The 20,920-nt window shown below is 52.0% G+C and overlaps 1 protein-coding gene across 4 annotated transcripts in view; it reads left to right on the top strand.

Annotated features, from left to right (window-relative positions):
* LOC308650893 (general transcription factor II-I repeat domain-containing protein 2B-like) overlaps positions 1–20,920 on the top strand; it is a 32,720-nt gene that overhangs the window by 8,126 nt on the left and 3,674 nt on the right. The window contains exons 3-15 of one of the 4 annotated variants that reach the window (XM_081297387.1): positions 3,164–3,302; positions 8,484–8,603; positions 9,334–9,517; positions 9,674–9,702; positions 11,626–11,680; positions 11,983–12,026; positions 15,448–15,525; positions 16,054–16,110; positions 16,612–16,788; positions 18,192–18,269; positions 19,133–19,216; positions 19,953–20,136; positions 20,423–20,451. In XM_081297387.1, coding sequence (XP_081153513.1) covers positions 3,164–3,302; positions 8,484–8,603; positions 9,334–9,517; positions 9,674–9,702; positions 11,626–11,680; positions 11,983–12,026; positions 15,448–15,525; positions 16,054–16,110; positions 16,612–16,788; positions 18,192–18,269; positions 19,133–19,216; positions 19,953–20,136; positions 20,423–20,451 — 1,258 coding nt within the window. Of the gene's footprint in view, positions 1–3,119; positions 3,303–8,220; positions 8,330–8,396; positions 8,604–9,333; positions 9,518–9,673; positions 9,703–11,625; positions 11,681–11,982; positions 12,027–15,447; positions 15,526–16,053; positions 16,111–16,611; positions 16,789–18,191; positions 18,270–19,132; positions 19,217–19,952; positions 20,137–20,422; positions 20,452–20,920 lie in introns of those variants that run through there. The other 3 variants (XM_081297388.1, XM_081297389.1, XM_081297390.1) reach the window with 3 other exon arrangements.

The raw sequence follows: 20,920 nt of genomic DNA on the forward strand, positions 1-20,920 counted from the left end.
CTTCTGTGTGGGAAGGGGACAGTGATCCAGCTCTGTGTGTGTGTGTTACCCAGGAGAGGCAGGGACAGGCTCAGGGGAGGGGCAGCCAGGCCACCACGGTGGGGCAGAGCAGGGGACGGTCGTCCGAGGCCCGAGCTGGAAAGGACGTGGAGAAGGTCAGCCAGCTGCAGCAGAGCGAGGGAAGTGGTCAGGACAGGCTTGGGAAGTGCGTGGTGGCCGATCGCCAAGCTCTGGGTGTGTGATGCGAAGCCCCGGGAAGTTGGGTGAAGGAAGTCCAGGGGCCAAGAGGCAGGGAGGCCGGGGGCAGACTGGCCGCAGTTCATGTGGGGACTGGGTGGCTGGGGTGACGGAAACTGCAGAGGCAACTGTTGGTGATTCTGTAGTTCATCCTAACATTGGATAATAGACATACACACAAGTTGCCATTTTAAGACTGCAGCTTAGCGGCTTTGGGGCCTCCACCATGCGGTCACCTCGTCCATCTCCAGGACGTCCTCTTCCTAGGCACAAAGTCCACCCCCAGGAGGGGCAGTTGTACATTGGCCCCTGCCCTAGGCGCTCCTGGTCCTCAAGCCTCTAGACCCAGGCTGGCCTCCACATGCGGGCTGTCCAGCTCTCGAGCCTCCGAGCCACATACTGGCCTGCGCTTGGCCAAGCAGCCCTGGACAGCAGATCCCTAGCCTGTGGCCCCAGCCCCGCTCCCGGCTGTGAGTCAGAGCTGCCCTGCACTCACCTAACCTAGGGTCGTTTCCGCCAGGCCATACCTACACGGTGGGCGCAGGTTGTGCCCTGGGGATCAGGAGGCTGGTCCTGCCCAGCTTTGCAGGAGAGGAGGGCCCTGCCTCTCACCAGCCGGAGCGAAGACAGGACCCAAAGCCGCCCCCACACCATCCTGACGCTGGGAGATGGGGCAGGGATGTGTGCGCACCTCCCAGGGCTCCCGTCCATCTGTCTGCCTGCACCTTTCTCCACGGAAGCTGCTGGTCTTCTCTTTCCATGTTCTGTTCTTGGCCCACAAGTCCCAGATCTCAGTGCTGGTGACCGCAAGGTGGCAGGTCTGTGATTGGGATGCGAGGCACCTTCCAGAAGCTCAGATGTGAGCTGGTGTAAGAATGTTCAGCCGGGTGCGGTGGCGCACACCTGTGATCCCAGCAGCTCAGGAGGCTGAGGCAGGAGGATGGTGAGTTCAAAGCCAGTCTCAGCAAAAGTGAGGCCCTAAGCAACTCCGTGAGACAACCCCCAAATAAATTACAAAATAGAGCTGGGGGGGTTGCTCAGTGGTCAGTGCCCCTGAGTTCAATCCCTGGTACCCCCTCACCCCAAAAACAGAACATTCAGAGGTGAAATGATCAGGTCACAAGAGATGCGACCTATTCAGTAGACGAAGCCACTGTCCACCTTGGGGGTTTATTAGGGTGGTAACTATAGGAGGCAGAGACGGGGAGGAGGTCATGGGCGGGGTGGGGGGCCACTGGCTTTGTGGTCTATATTTTGTCCCTGGGAGCAGAGCTCTCTGCCCCCTGGTTGCCGAGGCCTGAGAGCTCCTCCTGTCCACCGCCCTTGTCAGTGATCTGGTTGGAGTGACAGCAGGAGTCGCTCTCCAGAGTGCTGTCAAGAACCTAAAAAGAATTTATACTCTTTCGTGCAGGTGTCCCGCCGGGAAGAGTCTGTCTCCTGGAAATGACCCAACATGCCCAGAGTATTTACCGTCACGGCCCTTGGTCGTAGTGCTGTTATTTATAACAGGAACAAAACCCCTCAATGATGTTACGGCTAAGCCAGGGTGTGTGTGGCGTAGAATATCATGTATTCACTTAAAGGTCATTTTTTTCACGATCATTTAGTTGTATTTTGAGAAATGCTCAAAAATTAATGTTGGCTGGGGATGTGGCTCAAGCAGTAGCGCGCGCCTGGCATGCGCAGGGCGCTGGGTTCGATCCTCAGCACCACATAAAAATGAAATATTGTGTCCACCTAAAACTAAAAAATAAATATTAAAAAAATAATGTCAAGGTAATAAATCAGAATACCAGCCTATGTTCAGTAGTACAATCCCGATTTTGTTTTTAAACACGTGTATGCTGTTCTTGACCAGCCTGGGCAACACAGTGTGGTCCCATCTCAAAACAAACACACATCTCTGCATGTGTGCATGTTCCCAGGTGTGTGTGGTGGCTCCTCTTGGTAAAGGGTTTACAGGTGATTTTTCTTCCATGTACTTCGCTGTGTCTGTACCAGGGATTGAACCCAGCGGTGCTCTACCACTGTGCTACATCCCCACCCAGCCCTATTAGTGTTTTATTTTGAGATAGTGTTTCCCTAAATTGCTGAGGCTGGCCTCCAACTTGAGATCCTCCTGCCTTGGCCTCCCACCCGGGTTGCTGGGATTTTGGGTGTGCACCACCATGCCCAGCTACAGGGTATGGAGTGTAGAGGATAAAGGAGGTTTCCGATGCACAGAGGCCGAAGCTGGCCCAGAAGATTCTCCAACCACTAAGATAAAGCATCTGCAGGTGGAGGATCTGTAGAATCTCTGGGGATTCTTGTGTCTGTTGGGACAGGAACCTGCAGCACTGCCCCAAACATCGAGGTGTCTGTCTGAATTCTCAAACCTGGCGTCTCGGTTGTGAATGATTAGCATGTTGGGCCATGTTGGAATAGTAGGTGCTCTCTCCACCGTCCATGCAAAATAATGTTGTGAAATTGTTGTTAAAGCAAGAGTCTGCATCCAGAGGGTCAGGAGAAGCCCTGACGGAGGGACGCGTAGCACCTTAATGTACCTTCCTTTCCGGCTTTCGTGACATGGTATTTGCTCCATAATTTTTTTCATGGTGATTTTTTCTCTTTCCAAACAGATATTCCTCTTGGGGGGAGGCAGTGACCAGGGGTTGAACTCAGGGACCTTCGGCCACTGAGCCACACCCCCAGCCCTATTTGTGTTTTATTTAGAGACAGAGTCTCCCTGAGTTGCTTAGGGCCTCACTGTTGCTGAGGCTGGCTTAGAACTGACAATCCTCCTGCCTCAGCCTCCCGAGCCTCTGGGGTCACAGGAGTGGGCACTGCGCCCGGCTCAGATACTCCTTCCTTTACCTACTTTTGGTTCCTCTCCTGAACTCCAGATCTGCCCGTGTCTGGACAACGCCATTCGCTGCTTCTCTTGCAGTGTAAGGAGCTGGCCAAGTCCAAGGTGGAGGTGGCCTGCATCGCCGTGTACGAGACAGACGTGTTCGTGGTGGGCACCGAGAGGGGATGCACCTTCGTCAATGCCAGGAAGGATCTGCAGAAGGACTTCGCCAGATACTGTAGGTGTTCACGCTCCCCCTCGTGTTTCCCAGACCTGAACATGCGTGGGGGCCAGGCTGTGTCTTACCATCTTCTGAGCTTCACGTGTTGTCCTAAGCATGTTTGTTGTCGTGTTGTGTCGTGTTGTGTCATGTCATGTTGTGTTGTGTCGTGTTGTGGTGCTCGGGACGGACCCAGGGCTGCGCTACCACGGAGCCACTCCCCCAGCCCTTTTATTTGTTTTATTTGAGATGGGGTCTTGCTAAGTTGCCGAGGCTGGCGTGGAACTTGCAACCCTCAGCCTCCTGGGTCACTTTGATTACAGGAGTGCGCCACCGCATCGGCTCTTTGGGACTTTCAGGGCCTTGAGCAGGCCACGGCGTATTCAAGTGCCTGGGGAATTAGTGAGCACTTGTGGCCCTTGTCAGAACGACTTCAGGTGTGAGAGCTGACACCTGTGCAGTGGCCATCTCTAGGAGGAGGGAGGGTCGAGTTGGCAGGTCGGTATTCCTTGGAATCAAAAAAGGAAAAACCCAGGTGTGGTGGCGCACGCCTGTAATCCCTGTGGCTCGGGAGGCTGAGGCAGGAGGACGGTGAGCTCAAAGCCAGCCTCAGCAATTTGGTGAGGCCCTAAGCAACTTACCAAGACCCTGTCTCAAAATAAAAAGTGAAATAAGGGCTGAGGATGTGGCTCAGTGGCTAAGCACCCCTGGGTTCAATCCCTGGTGCACAAAAAGGAAATATATTCATCAGTTTTGTCAGAGGTCATAAGGGTGAGTGTGTGTGTTTGCACATCTGTGTAGTTCATATAGCTGCCTCCAAAGGTTGGCCAGGGGTATGTGTGTACGATTTTAGTGCAAAACACTTATCTATTCATCTAAGACATCCTGTCTGTGTTGTGTCTCCGTGTTTCGTAATATCTCTGCTGTCTTGTTTTAATGCCTGTATGTTGGAGATACATATCAATATTTCCACTTTTGTTTCGATATTAATAATTTGTTTCCCTTTTTTTCCTAAATACATCTTGCAAAAGATCTAACCACCTGGCTCTCCAATAGCCAATGTTTGGCTTGTTTATTTCTCTCTATTCCTTGTTATGTCTATTCTCCTCTTTGTTACTGACATACTGTATTTTTTATTGGGTTCAATTGCTTTTCTTTTCTTGGTTTGATAGCTTAGGTCACTGACTTTTTCCCATTTCATGTGTTTAAAGTTAGGATTTTCCCTCGAGGTAATGTTTTAGCTGCCTTCCACTTGGGATAGGTTTTCGTGATCAGGTAGCTGAAAATATTTTCTGACCTTCACAGTCTGGGGGTGGGGGCACCCCTGAGCTACTGGAAACCTCTACTCGGCCTCGGGGCCTGGGAGATCTTGGTCAGGCATTGCAGGTCATTTTGTGGCTTCTTTCACTTAATGGATCATGCAAAGCACATGGTGACCTCAGTCTTCCCTCGGCTAGAGAGGCTGCTCTTAGCTCTGGACCCTGGTGTTACTGCTGGGCGTGGACGGCCCTCCTTCTGTCTTATTTGGCAAAAGGATATTCTGTGAAAATCCCTTGAAGCCCCCTTGTATAAATAAAGCAAATGCAGGCTCTTCTCTCTCTCCTTCCAGTTTGAAGCAGGACGCTAGGTCCTAGAGCCGTCCTGCCCCCACTTTTTGAGAATTACTTTCTGGGTCTGTGATTTTCACCATGTTTCTCAACTGGTACACTTCACACAAGGGGAACCCAAAATCCATAGCCCGCACAGGCCGTGGGCAAGAGGAGTCTTCCTTTTTGACTTGACCTAGAAGCATTTTGCTTCATTTCTGACTACGTGGGGCCTTTCTTCAGTATTGATTTCTAATTAAATTCCACTGTAGTCTAAAAAGGTGCTTCAGGTGATTTCAGTTCTTTTGAATTTATCAAAACCTGAGGTCTGGCTCAGCATATCATTTGTATTGGCAGACATTTCATGTGCACTTTAAAGAACATTGGCTTGTGCAGTTAATGGGCCAAACAGGTCAGTTGTCGAATATTGTTCTGCACTCTTTCTGGTTTTTGCCTACTTATTCTGTTCCTGACCAAGGGAGGATTAAAATCTCTAACCTGGGTGTGTGGCGCCTACCTACAATCCAACTACTCAGGATCACGCATGTTTCCATTGTTGTGAAACAGATCTCTGATCTCTGAATCTTGCAAGTCTGAACCTCATACCCAGTAAACTACCCCTCTTCCTAGCGCCCCCAGGCCTGCCGGCTCCCAGCCCGCTCCCCATTCCTGTGAGTTCTACTATTTTGACATCTCATACAACAGAATCATACACTAGGTAGAACCCAACTTTTGAAGGGTAGTTTTTCCAAATACTAGGTTTTTGGTTGGCAGTTTATTTTTTTCTTCTTCTTTTAGCACTTTGAAAACATCAGCCTGTTCTTGTTGGCCTGCAGAATTCCTGCTGAGAAGCTGCTGCTGGTCTTATGGAATCTCCTGTGTGTGCTAAACCGCCTTCCTCTCCCACCTCCACCCTCTCCTTCGCCTTTGAGTTCAGGCGGGGCTCTCCAGTGCACCGGGGCGGGGCTCTTGGGTTCATCCCCACTGGAGTTCATGGAGCTTCTTGAATTTGAAAAAAAAAATCTGATTTTCCTCCTCAGATTTGGGAAGCTTGGGGCCGTTATTTCTTCAAATAAACTCTGTCCTTCTTTTGGAATTCCCATTGTGCATGTGCTGGTCTGCTTAATAGAATTTCTCAACCCCCTTAATCTCCCTTTCCTTTCCCTCCTTCTTTTGCTCCGTTACTCAATGATTTCCAACAGCTTGTCTCCTTCATGCTCCCCCTTGTTTCTTTGGACCAGTCAAGTCTGCTGTTGAATACTTCTTTTTTTTTTTTTTAAAGAAAGAGTGGAGGGGGGGAGAGAGAGAATTTTTTAACATTTATTTTTTAGTTCTTGGCGGACACAACATCTTTGTTGGTATGTGGTGCTGAGGATCGAACCCGGGCCGCACGCACGCCAGGCAAGCGCGCTACCACTTGAGCCACATCCCCAGCCCTGTTGAATACTTCTGATGAATTATTCAGTTCAGTTACTGTATTTTTTAACTCTAGAGTTTGTGTTTGATTCTTTTTATAAATTCTCTTTGTTGGTGTTCTATTTTTTTTCATGCATTATTTACCTGTTTCTGTTTAATTGTTTATCTGTACTCTTAGCTCATCGAGCATCATTATGATAATTATTCTCATTTCTTTGTCAGGCAGCTTGTAGATCTGCATTTCTTTTGGATCTAATTCTGAAATTTTATGTCATTATTTTGGGCCATGTTTCCTTGTTTCTTTGTATAGCTTATCAATTATTTCTTGTTGTTCTGGTGTTTAGACATTTTGAAAAACATCAACTTGTTTCAGTCTTTGCATGTGGACTTTGTGTAGGGAAGGCCTCACCAGTTAGCCTGGCTGGAGGTTCCAGGACCTCTCAAGCCTTATTTGACCTTGCTCTCCCTGTCACCAGATGGTGGAACTGCTGCTTTAACATTCTGCATGTTCTGTTTTCAGTGGCTTCAAACTCTGGTGCAAACCTCATCAGTATAAATCAAGTGGGACGGAAACCAGTGCCTCAGGCAGACCCCAGACAGACCAGAACTCTGGGCACATAATCCCTTCTTTCACTTCTGTCCTAAGGAAGGAGCTTCATTACTGGGGTGGGGTCCTCCAATTGTTTTGTACTCCACCACGTAGAGGTAGGGGTACAATAGGTGTCCCAAATACTGAGAATTTTGATACATCTTGCACTGGAATAACTTCCTTTTGGTTTGGTTTGGTTTGGTACCAGGGATTGAACCCAGGAATGCTTAGTCGCTGAGCCACACCTCCCAGCCCTTTTTATTCTTTGAGACAGGGTCTCACTAGGTTGCTGAGACTGGCCTCAAACTTGTGCTCCTCCTGACTCAGCCTCTCCAGCAGCTGGGATTACAAGGCGCACAGTGACACTAGCATCTGGGATGCCCGGTGGCACTCCCCTCCCGGGGCTCCGCGGGGCCTTCCTGCAGCTTCTGTGGGTTCCCAGCCGGCCGCCCTCACGTCTCAGGATCCCCAGGCACTCCAGAGCGGGCCTCCCCGCGAATCCCTGCAGCACAGAGCTGCCCAGGCAGCCTCCCAGCTGCGCCCTCAGCTGCCATGACTGTCCCTCACTCTTGTCACCCCTTGGCACTGATTTCTTATCACTAGTTGATCATCCTTTTAAGCTTTCCCTGCCCAAATGATTTCACAGTTTCCACCCCCTGACTTCATCTTGATTAAAACAACCAGCTGTAAACTTGTGGAGCGGCCGTGGCTGGAGGCCCAGATGTTCAGAGGGGTGGTCTGCCTCACAGTGACCGCCACTTTCCACAGCATGGTAAACGAATTTCTGGGATGAAAATGTCTTCAAACTCTAGTCTGTCTTTCCAGGTTGGACTATTTACAGGTCTCTGTATCAGCAGATTCATTGCAGCGTGCGCTGTGTCCTGTTCATAAAAGTCTACACTAGTTTTTTGTTTTGTTTTTGTTTTGTTTTGGTACCAGGGATTGAACCCAGGGGCTCTTAACTCCAAGCCACATCCCAGCCCTTTTTATTTTTTGAGGGAGGGTCTCACTGAGTTGCTGAGGCTGGTCTTGAACTTGGGATCCTCCTGCCTCAGCCTCCCAGTCCCTGTGATTGCAGGTGTGCATTTCTGCACCCGGCTCGCTCTTTTCTTTCTTTCTTTCCTGGTTTTGTTTGTTCCTTTCCAGCTTTCTTTGAACACCCACAGAGGGGACTGTAGGTGGGCGCAGTGGGGGCTGTAGGGTGGGTGGAGTGGGGACTGTGGGGTGGGCGCAGTGGGGAGGTGCAGTGGGGAGGTGCAGTGGGGATTGTGGGGTAGGCACAGTGGGGACTGTAGGTGGGCGCAGTGGGGACTGTAGGTGGGCGCAGTGGGGACTGTGGGGTGGGTGCAGTGGGGACTGTGGGGTGGGCGCAGTGGGGAGGTGCAGTGGGGAGATGCAGTGGGGAGGTGCAGTGGGGATTGTGGGGTAGGTGCAGTGGGAACTGTAGGTGGGCGCAGTGGGGACTGTAGGTGGGCGCAGTGGGGACTGTAGGTGGGCGCAGTGGGGACTGTGGGGTGGGCACAGTGGGGACTGTGGGGTGGGTGCAGTGGGGCCCACAGCAGGGAGCCGGTGGCCCCGTGTGCTGACCTTGCCCATGGTCTGCGGCAGGCCTCGTGGAGGAGCCGAGTGAGGCAAAGCCCCCCCGCCCTGCCCGCGGGCCACAGGCGTCCCCAGGAGAAGCAGAGACGCTCAGGAAAGCAGTCGGGGACCACTTCTGCCTCTGTTACGGTAAAGCCCGCCTCGAGCACGAGCCCTCTGGTCACTAAGGGACAGGGTGTGACAGCCACCAGCATGGCTCCCAGGGCATTATGGGCATTTTAAACCCACTTACTAATCAGGTCCAGGCTGAGTGTCCTTCGGCAGCATCTGTCTCAATCCAGCCCCTCTGTGCTGACCGGACTTCCTGCCCTGGTCCCCTCGCAGAGCCCCCAGCAAGACTGGGTCCAGGGCCCCTCTCCCCTCAGCTGTCTCTGTACCTCCCGTGCCCCCCAGGGACCTTAGGACAGCCCAGCAGTGCCTGCAGGAGGCCCTGGGCTCAGCCCCCAGCACACAGGGAGAACCCTCGGCAGGCGCCCGCGCAGCTCACCTCCGTGACCCCCAGCACCCCAGGGCCTCGTTCCTCCTCCAAAGACCTCAGCATGTCCGTCCCCTGCAGGGGTCTGAACATTCAACTTTGGGGTCCTCCAGGTGACATCCCTCTATGAGGGGTCTCAGGTGACATCTCTCTGAGGAATGGGGCTTCATGCCTGGGGGCTCACTGCCCCTTCGGAGTCCGACACCACCCCAGCTGGGCGTCTCCCGGAGGTGAAGGCTGAGGGTAAAGCACGCGGGAGGGAGAGGGACAGGGGCTTTCTGCTTTTGATGTGTGATCAAAGCCAGCGCCACCAGCTGGGCTCACTGGTTACACCAAGTCCAGCCGCGGGTAGCGTCCTCATGCCGTCCACGGCTTGCCCTCTAGGGAAGGCGCTGGGGACCACGGCAATGGTGCCCGTCCCATATGAGCAGATGCTGCGCGACCAGGCGGCTGTGGAGGTGCAGGGCCTCCCAGAGGGGCTCGCCTTTCAGCACCCCGAGAATTACGACCTCGCCACCCTCAAGCGCATCCTGGAGGACAGAGCGGGGATCTCGTTCGTCATACACAGGTGACCCGCCCGTGCCCTCCCCGCGGTGCGCTTAGAGCTGCCTGGATGGCTTCGCTGACTGGCTGTTGAGTGTCCTGTGGCCCTGACGAGGGGACCGTCCGCGGTGCGACGTGCTGGTGTGCTGCGGACGGGTAACCGGTGTTGGTTTTCTTGCAGACCTTTCCTAGGTCCCGAGAGCCAGCTGGGTAAGTGACAGCTACTGTCCCTCGGCTTGGCTGCACTGACCGGCCGAGCACCTTCTGCTTCTCCTTAAAACTCGCACCTGGGCACATCTTGTGCTTCCTCCTCGGCGAGCAGGGTCAGGGCGCCGTCTGTAGGGACTTGAGCTTAGGGAAGGACATGTGCAGCCAGGAGAGCTGTGACCCTGCCCCCAGGCCCCTGCTTGCCTCCCCAGAGGGCAGTAAGGCCACCTCTTCCCTGTCCACAGAAGCGTGTGGCGCAGGCACCCCCATATTGGGATGCTGGCACTGCTGGCTTCCAGAGGGGACCTAGGTGTGCTGCTGTGGTCCAGAGGAGTGCGACCACCTAGCTGAGCCAGGGACGGCCTCTATGCTGTTAGGACGGCTGCAGGGGGCCCGGGCCTGGGAGGGGCTGGAGAGGAGCTGGCCCTGGCCCTGGCCCCTGCGATAAGCCGGGGCTGCACAGGTCGGTTCTCGAGGGAAGCCACCCACAGACCAGCCAGAAAACTGTGTGGGTGCCCAGCACCCACTGGCACCAGGCCCCGCACGGCTCCTCGGCCTCAGGCTGAGGAGGGGACCATGTGCCCGAGCAGCTCCAGGCCGCACTTGGCCACCTCCCAGTTCCTCACGCTGTCCTTCCGGGGCGTAGTCGAAGCCCTTGACCTGGGGCTGTCACGAAGGACCAGGACTGAAAAGGGCGCCACACAGCCTCCACCAAGACAGGACAGGCCAGCCAGGTTGGCTCGCCTCCCCTGAGCCACGGACAGCATGTCGGGGCCATCGTGCGTTCTGCTAACTCGTGCTAGAATAGGGTGGCAGGTGACCAGGTGACCAGCCTCCCGGGCAGCTCGGATCTTCATTGCAGGACAATACCAGAGCTTAGTGGCTGGGCACTGTAAGTCCCTTCACGTACATAGTGTGCCCTGGGGTCCGTGAGGGACGGTGCCAGGACCCTCTGCCAGAGAAGCCCTGCAGAAGCTCAGCTCTTCCCCAGGCAGTGTCTGCAGAGAACCCCCTGGTGCTCACGGCCACCCTGAGCAGTGCAGGTGGTGGCTCTGCTGTGACGACCCAAGTCTGGGCCTGTCTGGTGCCGAATCCACAGTGATGGGTCTGGAGCCCGTGGCCTCGAGGGCTGAATGTGATCAGCCTCCACAACCACCATTTTCCCCAGGAGGCAAAGGGGAAGTTCAGGGCCTTGTCCGAGCACCCAGTGGCGGAGGGTGAGGCCAGCCCATCTGTCCCTCTCGCCCCAGAGCCTCTGCTCAAGTCCGTGGTCCTGGACACAGGGTCTGACCCGAGGGGGCCTCCTTCCCCGCCGCCCTCCCACGATGACTTGAGCCAGGAGTGTTCTGTTCTCCTGCATTTGCTTTCATTGATAGGACTGTTTTTTGTTTTTTTTGTTTTTTGGGGTTTTTTAATATTTTTAGGACACAATATATTTTTTTAATTTTTTTTAGTTGTAGATGTACACAGACCTTTATTTTGTTTTATTTTCTTTTTGTGGTGCTGAGGATCGAACCCAGGGCCTCACACTTACTAGGCAAGTGCTCTTCACTCAGCCCAGCCTTTTTTTTTTTTTTTTTTAGAGAGAGAGAATTTTAATATTTATTTTTTAGTTTTCGGTGGACACAACATCTTTGTTTGTATGTGGTGCTGAGGATCGAACCCGGGCCACACGCACGCCAGGCGAGCGTGCTACCGCTTGAGCCACATCCCCAGCCCTCTTTTTTTTTAATATTTATTTTTCAGTTATTGTGGACACATGCCTTTATTTTACTTTATGTGGTGCTAAGGATCGAACCCAGTGCCCTACACATGCGAGGCAAGCGCCCACCACTGAGCCCCACCCAGCCCAGGTGACAGAGCTCTGAACCCTGGTCACAGTTCCAGGGCTGAGAGGGACCAGCACGTCTTTTTATTCTTGCACAGGTGCCCATGGGACGGTAGCAGACTCTGAGAGAGCAGTACTGTCACCAAAGGAAAGGTAAGGGACAAATGGCATCCATATCCAGCCACAAAGTGGTAACTTTTTAGAAGTCATAACATTTCCAGTCCAATACGAAGGGCTGTGTCGCTAATTTTATTCTGAGTGGTTTCATCCAGGCTAGGTAACGGGCACCTCTGACTCTGCAGCGGGTCACCAGCACGTTTGTGTTAAGGCAGTTCAGCATTCAGGGTCGGTCGGACCTGGGGGCTGGGGATCCAGGGCGTTGGGGCTCTCCGGGCCCAGGAGCCTGTGGCCAGTCCTCACGTGGCCTGTCTTGACCAGACCCCTTCTCCTTTCAGCTGTGGTGCCATCAGCGTGAAAACCGAACCCATGGACGATTCTGGTAGGTCTTCAGAATCAGGTGTGACCACTGGACTCTCTTTGGTTTTACTTTAAAAAGAGGAGGGGGCTGGACACTCATCAGCCTTGACCGAGGCCCTGTTTGAAGGATCCAGGTGGAGTGTCTCTTACTGGACATGCTGGGACCACAGATGTTTCCGACTTTAGATTTTGTGGGATTTTAGAATATGTGTGTATGTCTGTGTGTGTGTTTGTGTGTCTGTGTGTGTGTGTGTGTTTGTGTCTGTGTTTGTGTCTGTGTCTGTGTCTGTGTGTGTGTGTGTACACGCACGCAAGCTGAGACAGAGAAGAGACATCTTGGGGACAGGAGCGGAGGTGAAACAGGAAAGGCGCTTCCGTTTTAGGAACATCTTTGCGCGTAGCCGAGGTGGTTTTACGTGGTGTCTTCGGCACGCCTGTGTTTCGAGTGTTGCCATCACGTGGGGTTGCGTGTGGAATCTGCCACCAGGGAGCTCATGTCAGCGCTCAAAATCCTCTGGATTCTGGAGCTTTTCAGAGTTGGATGTTTAACCTGTGATCATATTTGACCCAAATATCTGGAAGAGCGCCTTCAAGGTCAGTGGACGCAGCCACTCAGGTGTCCTTGAGCAGGTGTGTCTGGGGACAGAGTTTTATTTTGTTTCTACTTAAATGAAGCCTGAGTGGGGAGTGAGTGGAGCCCTGAGCGGGCGCTGGGAACCCCAGCCTGACCGACCGGGGAGCAGCATCCATTTCTGGAAGCATCTTGTCTGCCTCGCAGGCCTGGCATCTCCAAGTGTTCTGTGACGTAGGAGCACGGAACGTTCTAGTGCCTGTGTGTATAGTGGCCAAGCCCCTCTGATGGACAAGGAGATGCCCCCAGCTCCTCAGGAAAAGACAGTCAGCACGAGTTACAGGAACATGTTAAAGACAGAAGGGAGACTTGTTAAGAACCCAGTGTTCAGTCCAAGGGTGGGAAAGCACGGAACGCCTTAAACATGGGAGTCAGAAAACTTAGACCAAAATCTCAAAAAGGGCCAGGCCTGGTGATGCATGCCTGTCATCCCAGGGGCTCGGGAGGCCGAGGCAGGAGGATCACGAGTTCAAAGCCAGCCTCGGCAATTTAGTGAAATCCCAAGCAACTCAGTGAGACCCTGTCTCTAAATAAAATGTAAAAAGGCCTAGGGTGTGGCTCAGTGGTCCAGTGCCCTGGGTTCAAACCCTTGTGCTCCCCCCAAAATAAAAAAATAAATAAAGGAGGGGGAGGAGGAGAAAACAGGAGAATGGAGGCCTCAGTGGTTCTAAATGAGAAGTCAGCCCTCCAGCCTCCCCCAGAGGACTGGTGTGTCCCTGAGAGGGACACAGTGGCCAGCATCCCTGGCCAGGCTCCCCGTCTGTCATCACCAAGTGTCCTTTCTCCATGAGGGAGCCCTCGTGTCCTGTCCACACGTAGCCTGGGCTGAGCTCCCTCTTCACCTGGGTCTGGAAACAGGCGTGGGTCCCATTGGTGGCTGTGAGAGCCTTTGTCATGACAAAGGCCTGAGATCATCAGTTCCTGAGAAGAGACTTATGGGGTGCACAGTTCTGAGGATTTGGGTTCATGATCCCTTGGCCCCATTTCTTGGGCCTGTGGCGAGGCGGCCCAGCGTGGAGTGTGGTGGGGAGATGTGGCTCGTCCTGTGGCCAGGAAGCAGGGAACTGGAGGAGGACAGAGCCCAGCCCACGGCCTCCTGGGGCACCGCAGGCATCCAAAGGCCTCCCAGGTGGCTCCAGGGCCTCCATCTCCAGTGGCTCCTCTCAGGCCAAGCCTTTGACACTGGGCTTTGGAGGACATTGGAGACCCAAGCGCAACAGGGGCTCTGGGTGAGGTCAGCGGAGGGACATGGAGGGACACAGGCGAGTACAGCGGCTGGGCAGCACTTGGCCAGTTCCAACCTCAGAGTGGGACAGGCTCCTCTGAGATCCAGGAGGACCCGCAGTGGGAGTGGGGCCTGTTGGCTGCGGCGAACAACGTGGCCACTAGCAGATTCTAGCGAGGGGAGAAGGGGAACGAGGAAATGAGACTCTTAGGCGCCAGATGATAGCTGGGCTCAGGCGGAGCTGAGCGCTGCGCTGCTGGAGAAGCCAGCCTCAGGGTGACACCAGCCGTCATGTGTGTCTCACCATCAGCTGGAAGACTGACTGTCTGGCGTCACGAAAGCTACAGAGCTAGCAACAGTGGGCGGCTTGTCCCATCTGCGTGGACAGTCGCAGTGTGCAATGTCCGGAGCTTGTGCGCCTTTCAAGGAAGCCCATTGTTGGAGTTACTGCCACGCAGGCAGGTTCAGGAGCAGGGAGCTGGTGAAGCACTGTGGTTGACGAGCAGGAAGTCCCTCCGTTCCCAGGAGCTGCGCCTGAGATCAAGGTCCCGCTGATGAGACTCCAGCCAGAGCCTCCTCCTGCAGGCCATGGCCACAGCAGCTCCGCACCCTGCACCCTTGCACAGAGACTTTCCCGGGCACCAAGCATGCCACAGGCACGACGTCATCCGAGACCCCAGTCTCAGACCCTGCTCCCCACAGTCGGCGTCTCCCCAGGCCCTGAGGGACCCTGGCCCCAGCTCTGCTGCCTCCTCCTCCCCACCTGCCTGGACGTGGGCCTCCTTGGTCGAGGCCTCTCCTTGGAGATGTGGTTCGACTGAGCAAATTCCGTTCCCTGTCAGTATCATGTGACTTTCCACTGAGGGTTCCACGGTGCAGCGAGAGTGGATCCGAGATCAGGCCTCAGTCTTTCCCTCTGGGATATTTGTGCAAAGGCTTTGGCAGCTACAGTTTTGCATTCCCCTCCCTCCTGCCCTCCTCCCTTCCCTTCCTCTCTTGGCTGAATGAGCTTGTTCCTATCAGCATCTCAGACACTCACTGTCAAGCGGGTTTCAGTGCTCTGGGTCAATTAGAAAGGAATTTTTCTTGGCAGCAGAGCTAGAACACACAGGTTTATTGATTGCTTTTATTCGAATTGTCTAATAAAAGTGTCTGATAACTTGGAACTTTAAAAAGTTTACTACCGGGGCCTGGGTCGTGGCTCAGTGGCAGAGCACTTGCCTAGCACGTGTGAGGCCCTGGGTAAATAAATGAGTAAAATAAAGGTCCATCAACATCTAAAAAATATATTTTAAAAAGTTTATTACAAATACTGTGCATGTTTGAAATGAAAACCATTCAGGCTAAAATGCCAGCAAGGGAAGAAACACCTTCCCGTCACTAGGTTCATGGTGGAAGCTTCAGTAACAGAAGACAGATTAACACGAGAAAAACACAAAGTTACTCAGCACCAGGAGCCTTCAAAACTGAAGGCCCAACAAATGATGCTGTGTGCGTAGACAAGTGCCCTCCAGCGAGTCCCCCACAGTGTGGAGTTACCCGGTGGCCTTGACCCCCACCTAACCTTAGGTCTCCTTGCACTCACAGGGATTTCCCTGAAGACAGAAGCCGTGTCCGTCAAGAAGGAGTCAGAGGACCCCTGCTACTGCCAGCACCACGTGCCAGGTACTGACCTCTGTGTGAGGTGGTGAATCGTAATCGCCCCCTCTGAAGGCAGGCAGAGGAGTGAGGCCCGTGTTTGCTGACCTAGGACCCAGCATGCGGCCACGCGGGTGAATAGCCTGACTTCAAAGATGGGCCTGATTTCCCCTAAGTGTATAGTGTGGAGGTGCCTCAGGGCATTTCGCTTGAGTTCATTGTGAAATATTCTCTGTGTTCCAAAATACTTCCCACTTCACCACTCAATCCCCTCTCTCTCTCTCTCTCTTTTTTTTTTTTTTTTTTTTTTTTGTTTTTTGTTTTTTGGATTGAACCCCAGGACACTTTACCACTGAGTCACGTCCCCATCTCTTTTTATTTTTTTAATTTGGAGACAAGTCTCACTAAGTTGCTGAGGCTGGCCTTGAACTTGTGATCCTCCTGCCTCAGCCTCCCGAGCCTCTGGGATCACCAGCGTGCACCACCCCACCTGGCCGATGGCTTCTTTTTAAATTCGCATCTCTCCCTTGGTCATAGTTTTCTTTTTCCTTTCAGAAGGAGACTGTTCTTCCACAAGCAATGAAGAAATGGAAACGGAATTACCAATGGAAGGTTAGAAAAATGAAGCATTTTCTTTTTTTTAAAGTCCTCTCTCCCCTCCTCCCTCCCCCTCTTCCTTCCCCAGAGAGGTCCCAGGTCCCTTCATGCATTTCCCCCAGAGGTGACGTACTACATACCTACAGTACAGTGCCAAGTCCATGGCATTTGTGTTGAGTGCTAGCCTTTCTGTCTTTAGTAAGAATTAGTATAATTTTAGGCCAGTGCTGCTAGAAGAGCCTGAGTTTGGGGATCTAGTGTCTAATGTCTAGCCAGGTAAGGATTTTATCCGTCTTCTGCTCAGGAGGACTGGGGGGACAGTCCCTTTATAAGATGAGCCCTTAGGAGGGGATCCTATACTGTCCCCTGGACAGTTCCATCTCCCCGTGTGGACGATGCATGGAAAAGACACTCTAGATGCCGGGATCAGCCCCATGTTGCTCAGGGAACTGGGACCATGGGGACACCTGGAGGTCACTAAATAGTGAAGGTCATTTTAGACATTTTCCTTTCCAGAGTCTGCCCAACTGGTCTGTGCAGACACAAATGAGGACCCCAAAGGCCACGTGAAGGTCGAAGGTGAGAAGCCTCGTCATGGCCACACGTGGTCTTCATTCTTCCCAAAGGGCTTCCAGGGAAGACTGGAGGACACCGAGACGGGGCGTGTCCAGGCCGCCCACCCGGAGCCCCCGGGTACTGTGGGCAACACAGCCAGGCTACGCACAGTGGCACCAGCCCTGGGCAGGGAGGACGGCTGGGGGCCAGGTGCAGGCGAGAGGGCGGGGGTTGGGCCGAGTGTCTCGGGGTCAGATTCCTCCAGAGCATGGGGGCTGCTTCCTATCCCAGCCACTGGGACCCCTGCGGTTTCCACTGGGGGACTGTGCTGCTAGCGCATTGGCACTTGGTGTCACCGGGCCCGAGTCGGTCGGCTGGTGACCCAGAGCATCAGGGGCCTAGTCTCAGGCACTGCAAGGTGTCCACGTGACCCACGAGCTTCCTACTCACCGGTGCCTTGAGATCCGCTGCCCTCACCATGCTCAACGCCCTGGGTTTCACCCCAACACCTCAAAAGGAAGAAGGGGAACCTCTCCATCACCCCAAGACATGCCATGAAGCAGCTGCCCGTTCCCCTGGCCAGCCCCTCCTGGCCTCCAGCTCGGGTTCCCTCGCTCTGAACCACGCTGTCCTAGATTTCCCATGTCTGTCTGCTGTCACTAATGTCTGTCCTCGGGGTTCATCCACGTGGTACCATGTGTCAAACTTTTTCCCTCCCCTACCTTTTTATTTTATTTTTTTAGCTTCTTTCCTTTTTAAGGCGGATACATCACAGTTGGCCCCCACACCTTTTGGTGGACACATGGGTGTTTTCCTCAATGTACTTTTAAGAACGGAAGGAACAAAATTGAATGTCAAGGTCCAAGTCCCACACTTACGTATTTATTCATTATTCTTCATTTCTTTACACTCGATGGGGGCGGAACCCAGGGCTTTGCGCTTGCTAAGCAAGTGCTGACCACTGAGCTGCATCACAGCTCCCAGCACTAACTTAAGTGGAGGCCCGTGGAAACATTCTCCAAGGCGGCTGTGTGCTAGGCTTTGGCCCTCAGGGGCATTGCAGATGTACAGCAAGCACAGGCCTCAGCACGTGCTAGACAGACAGGAGGTGCTTGCGGTTTTTGGTTTTTTGGTTTTTGGTTTTTTTTAAATAAGAATTAGCCATGAGTTATTTGCTGAATAACTTAGCCCCTATTGAGCATACGTCTGTGGAGGGTTGGAGCACTGGGAAGTCCATCTGTACGTGGGCTCTTGTCCTCTGTCTGACAAGGATCATGCTGGTGACTCATGGTCTGTGGAGCCCGATGAGTTGTAAACTAGCCTCTAAGGCAGGTGAGCGGTCAGCTCAGGGAGTCCTTGTTGGGCTGGAGTTGTGGCTCAGTGATGGAGCACCTGCTGCCTTGAGGCACTGGGTTCAATCTTCAGCACCACATCAAATAAATAAATAAAATAAGGCTATTGTGTCCATCCATCTACAACTTTAAAAAAGTATATTTAAAAAGAGTCAAAATGGCATTATTTTTTATGATTTCTTTTTTAAGGAAACACAAATTCATTCAGTATTACAAATTCTGCAGCTGGTGTTGAAGATCTTAAGATTGTACAGGTGGCAATTCCAGGTAAGGACATTGATCTCACTTTATCATAATTTGTACTGTACCTTCCATTCTGTCTTCACTGTTTTATGACACAGGTTGGTCTTTTGGAGCTGTTGATTTTTGTTTATTAGTTCACCCTGACCTCTAAGGAACAACAATTCAGGAATATAAAATAGTGCAGGTCACCACACACCAAGTGCACTCCTATTATCATGATTACTGGGACTATAGTTTCGCCAGGGTAGGGTAGGAACTTCAAGTACCAGCTGTCATTGAATTGGAATTGGCCACAGAGGTGTAATTTATTTACTGCCCATCATTAAATCATCTTTTGTTCTAAATGTGTTGTAAGATGTATCTGGAAAGATAGCAAAGAATCTAATAAGATAGTTCCTCTAGGGTAAGAAACTGAGAGCTGAGGTAGGGATTTCTATATGCTGTTTTAAAATAGCATACAATTTAAACCATTTGATTGCTTTAGTTATTCAAAATCAAATAGAATAAAATGTTAACATATTGAGAAATAGTTCCTTCTAGTCCTACTATCTCTTATTCCTTTTTCTTGTTGTATTGCTTTGGCTACAATTTCTACTAATTAAGATTTCTAATTATTGAAGAGTGTTAGAGTTCACATCCTTGTCTTGTGTGATATTGAAAATGTTCCCTAAAAGTAGTATGGAGTGTATTTATACAGGATTATAGTCTGGAAAATTCTCTATTGTCTAAAATGACTTTATTTACAAATTTCCAAAATGCCTGATTATTTATGAAAGTAAACTGATCAATAAATCAGGTGAAGTGCTAATGGGCATTTTCTCAGCAGCTTTCTTGGGGGAAAAATACACTAATAACCCTGGCTTATTTATGTACTTAATTATTTTTAGATAACGAGAAAGAAAAATTATCAAACATTGAAAAGACTAAACAGCTACGAGAACAAGTCAATGACCTCTTTAGCCGAAAATTTGGTAAGTTTTTGTATCGACTATTTATATCCTTGAAATGCTTCTCTTTAAAAGAATGTCTTATAAGAAATTGATCTGTGAAAAAGCTGTGATCGGAATCAGTCAGTATTCTCTTTTGTTGTTGATGGTGTCTTTTTTGTGTGCTGGGGATTGGGAACAGGGACCTGTGCACACTGTGCATCGAGCTACATCCCAGCCTGTCAGTATGTATTTGTAACCAAAGAGCTTTTCCATGTACCGCTGGAGAATAAAGTAGCAATAGCTAGTCACCCAGGGTCTCATTCAAGGAGGATGAGTTTTAAATCCTGACATTAAAGCTAAAGGATGGTGCCAAGCACCTTGGCATATGCCTGTAATCCCAGCAACAGGAGAGGCTGCGGCGGGAGGATTGCAAGTTGGAGGCCAGCCTCAGCAATTTAGACCTTGTCTAAAAAAGTAAATAAAAAGTTCTAGGGCTGGGATTGTGGCTCAGCGGTTGAGTGCTCGCCTAGCATGGGTAGGACCTGGGTTCGATTCTCAGCAGCACATAAAAATAAAGGCATTGTGTGGTGTCCATCTACATCTAAAAATAAATAAATAAATAAATATTTTTTTAAAAAAAAGTACTGGGGATGCAGCTTGGTGATGGAGTGCCTCCACATTCAATCCCCAGTACCCCCCACCCCAAAAAAAAGAGAGTAAACATGGTTTGGGAAGAGTAGGTGAGGCTCAGCTTTTTATGTTGCTCATCGCGTCCCAGGTGAAGCGATTGGCGTGGACTTCCCTGTGAAAGTTCCCTACAGGAAAATCACCTTCAACCCGGGCTGCGTGGTGATTGATGGCATGCCCCCGGGTGTGGTGTTCAAAGCCCCCGGTTACCTAGAGATCACCTCCATGAGAAGGATCTTGGAGGCTGCAGACTTCATCAAATTCACAGTCATTAGGTGAGCGAAGTCTCCAGCGTGGCAGGGACTGTGCGGAACCCAAGGGGCAGCCCAGGGAGCTCTGTCCGAGGGTGGCCCGGGGGCTGCTGGGATTCCAGGCCAGGCTGGCATCTTGCCACCTGCTCTTTGAGGTGTGAGCTCGTGCCAGCCTCGCTGCCCTGGCCTGCAGCCCACCTCAGCTTCCCGCCCTCTGCCCGGGCTGCGCTCTAATGGGGGACTGCGAGCTCCATGGCTTTCACTAACACTCTCTCTCTCTCTCTCTCTCTCTCTCTCTCTCTCTCTCCAGACCGCTTCCAGGCCTCGAGCTCAGCAATGGTGAGTGTCTGCATGAGGGGACATGCCGCGCCGGGGTACCCTGGCTGGGTGGCAGAGACTCACGCAGGGCCTTTGCTTTTGGAGGCTAGAGCCTCGGATCGTACTTCACTTTTCCTGGCACAAGCTTCTAGACGCTAGTGCTTAAATTTTTTTATGTGTTTGCAGCACAGGGCGTGGCACACAGACTCCAGTCCTACTTGCTAAATATTTTTAATGTCCCCTGCAGCCCTGGAAAGGAAGTCAGTGTCCTATAGAGTGATCAAGTAGGAGGTGTAGTGATATTCCCGAGCTCTCCGGTCACTAGGGAGCCTCCTGATTTAAAATTTGGAAACTAGGCCATGTGTTTAAATGTTCCTATTCCTTAAACTCATCTGGCAGCCAAAAGATGTCCTCACTTTACTGAGGAACCATTTACACTTCATCAGGTGGACTCAGTGGTCAAGCACCTTCCCAGGCTGTGCAAGGCCCT

The sequence above is a fragment of the Spermophilus citellus genome (assembly GCF_964194105.1).
Source record: "Spermophilus citellus genome assembly, chromosome: 6".
NCBI lineage: Eukaryota > Metazoa > Chordata > Mammalia > Rodentia > Sciuridae > Spermophilus > Spermophilus citellus.